Source organism: Giraffa tippelskirchi, chromosome 8, assembly GCF_054371585.1.
Source record: "Giraffa tippelskirchi isolate mGirTip1 chromosome 8, T2T-mGirTip1v1.2.pri, whole genome shotgun sequence".
NCBI classification, from domain to species: domain Eukaryota; kingdom Metazoa; phylum Chordata; class Mammalia; order Artiodactyla; family Giraffidae; genus Giraffa; species Giraffa tippelskirchi.
In genome coordinates, this window is record NC_137282.1 from 104,516,197 (window position 1) to 104,528,299 (window position 12,103).

Below are 12,103 nucleotides of genomic sequence, written 5' to 3' on the forward strand. Positions count from 1 at the left end.
TGCATTGCTGGCAGACTCTTTACCACTGCCCAGCCTGGGAAACCCCCAATATAACTATTAGACCCTTTGAATTATAAGGAATAAAGAGTCATGCCAGTTATCTCAAAGAATTTTGTAGGGTAATTATGGCTAAACAATCTTGGCTGTGTGGTAGCTGGGCTTTCTAAGAACATAGGCTATAACTGAATATCATAAACATTTGTATGAATTCTGGAATTTGGAAGGTTGTCCAAAATCTTAAGCAGCCCTAGTGACCAAGTCATCTCTTTACCCATACCAAGAGTTCCCTGCCCTATGTCCTACCATGATATAGGGACTTGACTACTTTCTCTTCCCTCTACATTTCTGTTTCAGTTTCTGCCGCTTACTACCAGCTTCTTTACTCGCGGTTTTGTTCAGTCGTTAAGTCGTGTCTGACTCTTTGTGACCTCATGGACTGCAGCACAACAGACTTCCCTGTTCTTCACTATCTCCCAGAGTTTGCTTGAATTCATATGCATTGAGTTGGTGATGCTATCTAACCATCTCATCTTCTGCCACCCTCTTCTCCCTGGTGGGTCAGATGGTCAAGAATCTGCATGCAATACAGGAGACCCAGGTTCCATCCCTGGGTCAGGAAGATCCCCTGGAGAAGGGAATGGCTACCCACTCCAGTATTCTTGCCTGAATTCCATAGACAGAGGAGTCTGGCGGGCTACAATCCATGGGGTCACACAGAATCATGACCCAGTGACTTTGTTTTTTCACTCTCATTAATGGCCACTAAATTTCGCTGCGAGCCTTGAACTTAAAATCTTCAGTAAAAAAAGATCTGATTGGGCTTGTAGTTAGTCAAAAGAAGGGAGTTGGTCCCCATTCAGCAGAGCTTTCTCAGCAGGCAATTTCATATGCCTCTTCCACCCTGTAAGTGGTTTGTCCTTGGTTCACATACTCACATTTTCAGTCACTTATGGCTATGATGGTGTGCCAGGCTAATAGCTTATGCATTTAAGAAATGTAAAAATAGGTGGAGAAAAACTCTTTTAAAACAGAATAATCTTAAATTCTGCTTTTTCTCCCCAAATCATACATCTTTTAAATATAACTTTAGTTTTGTGATATTTGTTCTCCCTCTCCTGTGAATTTATCTTCATAGGTTAATCATAAAAATGTTTGAATTTTGGAATAGATTTTTTAAAAGTTTCTCTTATCTGTGTATGTTCTCAGCCTCCTGCAATAGCTGTTAAAACCGCATTTTGTCTAGCATCAGGTACTGGGCATCAGCATTGTTCGCATTTTAGAAGTGAAAGCTTAAGTCTGGCTCCAGGTCTTTGTGGGAAAGTAAGGAAGGAAATGGTTTTCAGTATTATTGTTTGTTTAAGAATGTTTCCAGTTTCAGACTCTTCATTTCATTATGCTCATTTAAGTTCTGGAGCAATTTTGATTCCTTCTTAGTATCTTTTTGAGCTAACTTTAAAAAGTATTAAATAAACAAAAATTATAACTCTCTAGTTAATTCACTTAAACAAATGCTCTATGTATTAGTATTAAATGCTGCATCTTATGTTCCATTCTTTCTTCAACCAAGGGACAAAAAATGATATATTCAGTCAAGTCTTAAAATAATAATTATCTATTTTTTTTTAAAAACAGACACTATGAGTTTGTTCAGGTATTTGTGGCATTTTTATAGCTTTCTTTGTAGCCATGTTTTAAGAGGACTGATATGCATAAGGCAGCTTGTTTAACTGGACAATACCTTGGTATGTAAAGGGTAGCTTTGCCATCTACCATATGTCACATGTGTAAATTTTGCCTATTTACAATACCTTCAAAGTGCTAAAGAGTAAAATTAAAATATATTCATTGTCACAGGATAGCCACAACTTCCCTGTAAATCATACTTTTTTTTTTTTTTTTTTGCTGTGGTATGGATTATTTCAAGACATCAGATTTTTGCCTAATTAAAGTCAAAATACCAATGTTTGAAAAATCCAACAACCAAGTTTGATATGTGAAAGTGAGAACAGAAGACGTTACCACTATCATTTATTCAGCTGCTTACTGGATATGTCCACTGAGATTTCTGAGGATCATTTGAAATTATATGCAGCTTTTTATGTTTGTATGAATGCTTGCATTTGGGGGAGGGATTCATGACTTTGGTTAGATTAAGAGTCTATTGTAAAGATTAAGAACTCCTTTTCTAAACAAACCCATCCCTCTAAATCACCTGCTTATTTCTTAAACATGCTTTGCTTTGCCAGTCCCCATGCTTGCGGTCTCTACTTCTCCAGTCCCCAGCTGAGCTCTTCCTCTCGCCCCGCCCATCCCCTAAGGTCCAGCCTTCCCCACGGGTGTGACTTAATGCCTCCGCCCTTGGCATTGCTGTCTTTGAGTTCCTGTCCCGTTCATTTGACAACTACACTGCTCCGTCCTGGTATTGTTGCTCATCTTTTCGTGTACTGTTCCCTACTCCCAACTCCTAGACCATAAAATGCCTCAGTATGAGAACTGTACCTTTTAAATTGGAAGATTGTGATTGATGTATACACCGTACTATATATAAAATAGATACTAGTAAGAGCCTACTGTTTAGCACAGGGAGCTCTACTTAATACTTGGTAATGGCCTATATGAGAAAAGAATCTAAAAAAGAGTGGTTATATATATATGTGTAACTGATTCACTTTTTTGTATTCCTGAAACTAACACAACTTTGTAAGTCAACTATACTCCAATAAATTTTTTCTTTAAAAAGAGCATCTTTTTTTCCCCCTACATTCCCAGTTAATAAATTGCACTCTAACCATACTTGGTTAATTGCTCAGTGCACACCCTTATTGTTCTTAACAATGCCCCTGGAATAGCGAAGTCCTGTTTTAGACACTGTTTCTCAAAAGCCTTAGGAGCCTTTAGAGAAAATATATAATGAAAGGCTTATATTGGGATAATCATTCATCTGTGTATGAGGTATTTTTCTTAATACTGACTTGGTGAATCCTTATGGTTTTTTTCCTCTATTAACAGTGGAACGAACCATGCTAGACTTTCCCCAGCACGTCTCCTCTGACAAAGAAGTACGAGCTGCAAGTACAGAAGCAGACAAAAGACTTTCTCGTTTTGATATTGAGATGAGCATGAGACAAGATATCTTTCTGAGAATTGTTCATTTAAAGGTAAATGATCTTATAATTCCTTTAACAGGAAAAAAACCAACAATAAAGACATAAAAGCCTTTGACCAATGATAAAAAAGTATTTGAATGTGCCTAGATTTTGTTTCTAATTATTATAATAGAGGGCACAGCATAGTGTTATATTATGCCACTTAGGTTTATGTTGAGCTACTAATTACATTCAGTAAAAATTTTTAAGACCAAGTATAATAAAAGAGTGTACATCTATAAATCAAAGACTTTTTACCTTTCATGAACTTTAATAGTTTACTGAAAAAACTTCTTTGAATTTTAAAAAATTTGCAGCTCAAATGGAGTTGAGTTGTCTATAAATAATCGTGTGGTTTTGGCCATAAAACTGATGACTTACTGTTTGATTCTGCATGCTGGAGACATTCCTCTCTGTCATTCTTACATTTCTCAGGACTCACAGAAATTACGGATTATGAAATCTCTAGGTGGGTCTGCCTTGAGTGTTTTAACTCTTTTCATCACCAATGTTGATTTGCTTCCTAGCATTTTCATCATGTCTTTGCTTTGAATTTTTATTTTCATGGTTCTCAGCAGTTTGTTTGGAAAACAACCAAGGTTTTACAATCCTAGGCATTTTTGTTAATTTTGCATGTTGCATATGCAAAATCTCTAAGATTGTTTTCTTTTTAGCAAATTATGACAAGAATTGAAATAAAAAGCCGTTTTATTTCAAATGTTTTATTTGTAACTCACTGTGGCATGTGTAATCAAAAATTTATTTAGACATGTAAGACATATATGCTATTTTTTCATGTCAGACATTTTTCACCCTTAATTTGTGTTTATCTATGATGATTCATAATTGTTCATCTTTGGCACTTTAAAAATAACATAAAATAACTCTATGACTAATTTTTACTAAATTGTTGTCTTTTCAACTTTTGACTCCAGTTGTTATTCTATACAATTTAAATCATGGCCCTTATAGTTTCCTATTTTTATTTGATCCCAGAATAATCTAATTTCTTTTCTATCTGGATATTATATATGTAATACAGAAATTTTCCCTAGTATTTCTAGTTTTCTTTGATTAAGTATTTTTTTACCCTGACTTCTGAGTTCTCATTTGGAATTTTCTAGCCTCAAAAAGGTATTGCAATCTTAATGTTATTGAGTCTACTGTTTTTGTTACTTTGCCACCTTGTCTGATTTCTTATAAATATTATCAAGATCTGGGAGGTTTGTCACTTTAGATTTCTTTGTTAAACTTTTATATTTTGTATGTATTGGCCTCTGATGCCACTAAATTTGGGAACAAATTGTGGCCATAGCCTAGCAACTGCAAGGGACCTCACCAACACCAGTGCATTCATCAGATTTGTTCATCTATTTGAGCTCATTCACTTCAGGGTTTTATTATATAATTTACAGTAGTTTCAGATTAAGTTCCATAATCTTTCCTCTTTCCACAGGAGTTTATTCTCATATGTGTGGATTATTGTGTGAACATTTTTAGGGGCATTTACAATGTTAAGGCTACATCCGAATAATAAAAAAAATAACTGTTGTGCTTGTTTATGTACTGGAGCTTATTTGGTGAATTTAAATACCTACCTTAACAAATAGTAATATTTTTCAGTTGGTATTTTTAAAAATCTAGAACTATCAGTTTCAGTTCTTTGCTAGAGTTGGATGCTTGAATAGATGGTAAATCTCACACCATTCATACCTAACAGAGTTAGATGTATCTAAATCTTCTGTTTATTTTTTCCTTTAACTTTCCTCTAAGTAAAAATAGAGCAACCATGATACAATACATAAAGCCTTCATTAGACTGAGTAATAGGATTTTAAATTTATGTGCAGTCATCAATTTCGGGCTTACTCTACCTGAACGAGGGTGCTCTAAATAATAATCTCAAGGTACCACCAATGTAGCCAATAATCAAATGTATTATCTTAGTTAGGTATAAAACGTTATTTTAGCTCCTGTGTTATTTTTCCCTTAAGATTGATGAATAGAAGCATGAAATTACTTTTTTCCACAGTTCCTAAATGCAAAATCTGAGCCAAGTAAGCATTCTAGTTACCTGTCGATGTACAACATGTAACTTTAAAACTTAGTGACTAAAAATAGTAACAGTCATTTTATCTTCGCTCATAGTTTGTATCGGGCAGGAATTCAGGGAAGTGTCAGCTGAGCAGCCCTGGCTTGGAGTCCTGCGTGTGATTTCAGGCCGTGGTGACTGGAGCAGGTGGACTAGGCAGATATCTCTATCTTCGTGTCCCCGTAGGGCACTTCCATGTAGGGTCTCTGTGTGGGCTCATTTGGACTTCCTCCCAGCATGGCAGCGTCTGCAGTAGGCCTTCTTTTCCTGGAGACAGAGGGCTTCAGCACGGATGTTACAGTGGTCTACACGGAAGCTGCATTGCATTTTATGGCCTGTCTCAGAAGTCACATAGCATCACCTCTGCAACAGCATGTTGACTGACTAGTCATGACAATCTCCCGGATTCAAGGGACCCCACATTACAGTCTAGGGAGTATCATCTGATTCACAGTCTTGTTTCAAAACCTTTAAAATAAGCAATTTGTTGACTAAATGGGTGGATGAAATCATAGCAGGGCATGAGACTAACCAGTGTGCTGTAGTCTTCCTACTTCCTTCCCAAGCGTGGCTAGTAATGCTACTTTACAGTTATATAGCAATATAGTTTATCTAGTTTAACTCTCATACCAATCTTGTGAAGTATCCCTTTTTATAAGTAGAGAAACTAGGGCTCAGAAATGGTAACTTTCCAAGAGTCATGGAAAGAAAGTGAAAGTGTTAGTCTTTCAGTCATGTCCGACTCTTTGCGACCCCATGGACTGTAGCCGACCAGGCTCCTCTTCCATGGGATTTCCCAGGCAAGAATACTGGAATGGATTGCCATTTCTTCTCCAAGTCATGGAAGTGGTTGGTAAATACTTGCCAGAAGTCATGTAGACTTTATGTTAAAGCCCTCAAGGGAAAAAGGTGTCAGATTTGATTTTATTTTGCATCTTTGGCAGAGTGCCTGGTACAAAGTACAGTAAATATTTAGTAATGTTCCTCAATCTAGAGTGAGAAATGGTGACAAATTAAAAAAAGCAGGCCTTCGGTAATTGATGCAAGGACATGGGCTATCCATGTGGGGCAAAAAATACCGTATGGCTTCCTCACAACCAAATGAAAAACAATCCCTAATGGATTAAAGTCTTAAAAAGCTAAACTTTAAAGCTTCTGGTGGTTTATATGGAAATAAACCCTTATGACATCTGAGCCGGGAAGTATTTCTTAAAAAAAGACACCAAAACTGCTAACTATAAGTCTGATAAACATGATTACGTTAAAATAAAGAACTTCTATTAATAAAGTGAAAAGACACTAATACAAAAGAAAACCAAAAACTCAAATACTAAAAAAATTAATTTGCAAAACATGAAACTAGCAAACCATTAGTACCTAGGATATATAAAGTGATACTCTAATCAGTAAAAAAGACACACATCCCAATAGAAAAATGAGCAGATAACATGAAAGGTAGTTCAGATGAAACATAAATGGCAATTAAACATGAAAAAAATGTTTAACCTCATTAAGTTAGGGAAGTTCAAATAAAGACTGCAGTAAGATTCTTCACTGACTAGATTGACAAAAATGAATGTCTGACAATGCCAAGTATCTGTGCAGATAGGAATCAATGGGAATATTTGTGCACTGCTAGTAAGTGTGTAAATTGATTTTTAATAGTAATAACTAATTCAGAAAAAAATCTAATCCTATGAAGTTGGATCGTACATTCTCTGTAACATACCGTACCCTCCCCATCTCCACTTCAGCATTTACCTAAAAATATGTTTGCACTTGTCCACAGGTGAAATTGAACATGTATTCATAACAACATTATCTATAATAACAAAACACTGAAACAACTCAGATTTCCATCAGAAGGAAAATGGGTCAATACACTGTAGTATATTTACAATAGAATGTTTTATAGTAGGTGAAGGAAATAAACTACAGCAACATACATCAGCATGACTAAATCTTCAGTTCAGTTCATTCCAGTTCAATCCCTCAGTTGTATCTGACTCTTTGTGACCCCATGGACTGCAACACGCCAGGCCTCCCTGTCCATCACCAACTCCTGGAGTTTACCCAAACTCTTGTCCATCGAGTCGGTGATGCCATCCAACCATCTCATCCTCTGTCATCCCCCTCTCCTCCTGCCTTCAATCTTTCCCAACATCAGGGTCTTTTCAAATGAGTCAGTTCTTCGAATCAGGTGGCCAAAGTATTGGAGTTTCAGCTTTAGCATCAGTCCTTCCAATGAATATTCAGGACTGATTTCCTTTAGGATGCACTGGTTGAATCTCCTTGCAGTCCAAGGGACTCTCAAGAGTCTTCTCCAACACTACAGTTCAAAAGCATCCATTCTTTAGTGCTCAGCCTTCTTTATAGTCCAACTCGCACATCCATACATGACTACTGGAAAAACCATAGCCTTGGCTAGATGGACCTTTGTTGACAAAGTAATGTCTCTGCTTTTTAATATGCTGTCTAGGTTGGTCATAACTTTTCTTCCAAGAAGCAATCGTCTTAATTTCATGGCTGCAGTCACCATCTGCAGTGATTTTGGAGCCCAAAAAAATAAAGTCTCTCACTGTTTCTACTGTTTCCCCATCTGTTTGCCATGAAGTGATGGGACCAGATGCCATGATCTTAGTTTTCTGAATGTTGAGTTTTAAGCCAACTTTTTCACTCTCCTCTTTCACTTTCATCAAGAGGCTCTTTAGTTCTTCTTTGTTTTCTGCCAAGGGGTGGTGTCATCTGCATATCTGAGGTTATTGATATTTCTCCGGCAATCTTGATTCCAGCTTGTGCTTCCTCCAGCCCAGCGTTTCTCATGATGTATTCTGCATATAAGTTAAATAAGCAGGGTGACAATATACAGCCTTGACGTACTCCTTTTCCTATTTGGAACCAGTCTGTTGTTCCATGTCCAGTTCTAACTGTTGCTTCCTGACCTGCATACAGGTTTCTCAAGAGGCAGGTCAGGTGGTCTGGTATGCCCATCTCTTTCAGAATTTTCCACAGTTTATTGTGATCCACACAGTCAAAGGCTTTGGCATAGTCAATAAAGCAGAAATAGATGTTTTTCTGGAACTCTCTTGCTTTTTCAATGATCCAGCAGATGTTGGCAATTTGATCTCTGGTTCCTCTGCCTTTTCTAGAGGCAGAGGGAAATCTTAATAACAACAAATGAAAAAAAGAAACTATATAACACTGCATACAACAAGATATCATTTTAAAAGGCCAAAAGGAGCAAAAGTAAACAATGTATTTAGTGGGATTTTAGTGTGTAGTCCCTAAGTTGCGACTGATACTTTTGTGACCCCAGGGACTGTAGCCTGCCAGGCTCCTCTGTCCATGGGATTTCCCAGGCACGAATACTGGAGTGGGTTGCCATTTCCTTCTCCAGGGGATCTTCCTGACCTGGGAATCAAACCTAAGTCTCCAGCATTGCAGGAAGATTCTTTACTGCTGAGCCGCTGGGGCAGATCCAAACAATGTAAACATAAGTGGTAAAACTAGAAGAAAGTATTTAACACAAAATTTAAGAGAGTGGTTACCTGTTTCATAGATAAAGGCAGCAGTGTTTTAATATTCTGTTTCATAAGTTTAAGGGTGGATTTAATTTGTTTTAATAATATATATGTAGTTATAATCATTTGTAAATTTCAGATATTACATTGAAATATAACATTTAATGTATCCTTATATCTATCAGAAGAAAAAAATGAACACATTCCTTTAGCTACAAAATGTCCAAATATCAAAAGCCAGTGACTATGGTTTCATGTCTTAGTGTTTCCCTGTCTTGACAAAGGCTTCTCAGCCATTGGCTAAAAAGCCTGCAAAGATCAAAAAAGCCACATTGGAGAGAAAAATGTGCAATGTCTCTAGGCATATAATATTTTATTATAGTGGCCTGCTGAGTAAGAAGTACAGGAAAAGAATTCTTTAGTGAAATTAAGTGAATTATGCAAGCTAAGTTGATAAATGCAATTATCTATTGTAATATTATTTATATTTTTTTCAGAGCTTTGGGCTTGGTCTTGCCAGTTCATTTTAGCCAATTAATGATTTCAACAAGAACGTTTTAATGTTACAGTATAAATGAATAGGTCACAGGATTAAGTATAGATGTTTTAAAGCATTATGTGATCTTCCAGCTGTGGGCACTTGGTTCCAAATTAAAATACAAGAACCAGTATCTTAAAACCATGATTTAAAAAAAAAAAAGAAAAGAGCACACATACAAATAAATGTTTTAAAGAGAAAAAGCTCAGCCCAAAGTTCAACATGGCAATGGTAATTCCCTCTGCTTACCATGCCTTCTTGATTTTGAAATGTACAAGTCTGGGCATTGGTCATAATACTATTGAAACTTGTACCTTTGTCAGACTCTTGAAAGTCAATAGATCCAATATAAAGCATCAACTTCCTTGCCCTAGTTTCCCCATTAGCCCAATGTCCTGTTGTGCTTCCTAAGTACTCACCTCTCTTTTTCACTCACTGCAGATTAACATTGTTTGCTAATGTATCTTTGCTTCCTCTGTGGGACTTAAAGAGCTTCAAGGAGATAGTCTGTCTTGTTGCCCTAGTGCCTGACATTAATTGGAGCTCCATAAATGATGTTCAATAGAACAGAACTAGTCCCAGTTAAAATGTGTCCTCATGTAGTGCGGTTTCTCACTCTGCCTGTGGCCCACACAAAAGCAGACTCTTGTGACAATATATAGGAGTCAGCAAGCAGGCCTTTCTGCAGTCCTCCTGCCCAGAGTTCAGGCAGCTGCCTGAGAATGCCCTCCTCACCATAGAAGGACAAAAACCTGACAGTAAGTATCAGTTCAGTTCAGTTGCTCAGTCCTGTCCGACTCTTTGCAACCCCATGGACTGCAATATGCCAGGCTTCCCTGTCCATCACCAACTCCTAGAGTCTACCCAAACCCATGTCCATTGAGTCACTGATGCCATCCAGCCATCTCATCCTCTGTCGTCCTCTTCTCCTCCTGCCCTCAATCCTTCCCAGCATTAGGGTCTTTTCCAATGAGTCAACTCTTCTCATGAGGTGGCCAAAGCATTGGAGCTTCAGCTTCAGCATCAGTCCTTCCAGTGAACACCCAGGACTGATCTCCTTTAGGATGGACTGGTTGGATCTCCTTACTGTCCAAGGGACTCTCAAGAGTCTTCTCCAACACCACAGTGCAAAAGCAATTCTTTGGCACTCAGCTTTCTTTATGGTTCAACTCTCACATCCATACATGACTACTGGAAAAACCACAGCTTTGACTTTTGACATACAGACCTTTGTTGGCAAAATAATGTCTCTGCTTTTTAATATGCTGTCTAGGTTGGTCATAGCTTCCGTTCCAAGGAGCAAGCATCTTTTAATTTCATGGCTGCAGTCACCATCTGCAGTGATTTTGGAGCCCATATAAATTAAGTCTCTCACTGTTTCCCTTGCTTCCCCAAGACAGCAAGTAAAAGTGATTGAATAAAGAAACCAAAATGAAAAGTAGAAGAAAGGGAAAGATACAGCAAATACAGAAGAATTTATTTCTATCCCCACTTATACAGCTAATCAGCTATGGGATATTGAGGAAATCGTTTAACCTCAGTTTTCTTGTCTGTGAAGTGAGTATTTTATTATTTAGTTAAGTCAAGTCTTATCTGACTCTTTTGCAACCCCATGGACTGTAAGCCCACCCGGCTCCTCTGTCCATGGGATTTCACAGGGATTTCCAGTATTCACAGGAATACTGGAGTGGATTTCCATTTCCTTTTCCAGGGGATCTTCCTGACCAAGGGATCAAACCTGTGTCTCCTACATTGGCAGGCAGATTCTTTACCACTGAGCCACCAAGGAAGCCCAAAAGCATACATGTAAGAGTATGTGTGTTTATGTGCTCATACTTATATATAAAAGTTCTTAGTTACAGGAGGAAGTTGGGGAAAACTAAATCTTGTTACCACAGAGTTTAAAATAAGATCCCCTGAGAATGGATACATGTGTATATATGGCTGACTCCCTTTGCTAACCACCCGAAACTATTACAACATTGTTAATTTGCTATACTCCAATATAAAATTAAAAAAATTTTAAATAATAAAGCAAGATCTCCTGCTGTCAGATTATATAAATTTGAAAATGACTTCAGAGAACTTTAGCCCCTGCCTGCCCACACCAAAGAGGCCTGAGACCTGGTTCAAGTTCAAGGAGATTAAATTCTTTTTCAAGAAGGAAGATACAACTGGATCAGAGCTGTCTAGAAGTGTTGGCTGATTCCCTTTAGAAAATCCTTGGGCAGTAATTCTGACCTTGCCTGGAGATTATAAGGGAGAATATTATTATGATCAGCTTTAGGATAGGAATGTGCTTTCGAAGCACATTTTAGACGTGCTTTACTCCTACCAGAGACGTCTGGAAATTTCCCAGGACCTCAGAGTCTGAAAGGCAAAGGGTGTCTGGTTATAATCGAATCAGACTTTTGTTAAATGTCATTTTTGTGGCAAGCCAAATATTTCAGTACTTGTGGTTTGGTCATTTTTAATTATACCTAATTCAGAACTGATTTTTCGCAAAACATCCTTCTACCTGTTGACTCGTGGGTTACCTATTTGGAAGTAGTTACCTAATTTAGACCTGGAGTTTGAGTTTACTGTACTGAGGGCCCTTCCAGGCTCTCTGAGATAGCACCCTGAAACCACCAGATATGTCCAGTCCAGCCGTCTGAGTGTGAGGGCACCTCCTGATCAAGCACAGGAGGAGAGGAAGAAGTCTGCTTACATCTGCTGGCGAGGCCTGTGATGAGCCTCTGTCCTAAGCTCAGGGCCACCTGTGACCAGGTGAATGCCAGGAACCTGAGAACCCATGTGGCTGCCCA

At 37.9% G+C, this 12,103-nt stretch overlaps 1 protein-coding gene across 3 annotated transcripts in view; it reads left to right on the forward strand.

Moving 5' to 3' along the window:
• NLN (neurolysin) overlaps positions 1–12,103 on the forward strand; it is a 95,185-nt gene that overhangs the window by 36,190 nt on the left and 46,892 nt on the right. For all 3 annotated transcript variants that reach the window (XM_081518237.1, XM_081518238.1, XM_081518239.1), the window contains one exon: positions 3,010–3,158. In XM_081518237.1, the coding sequence (XP_081374363.1) occupies positions 3,010–3,158 (149 nt within the window). The remainder of the gene's footprint in view (positions 1–3,009; positions 3,159–12,103) is intronic.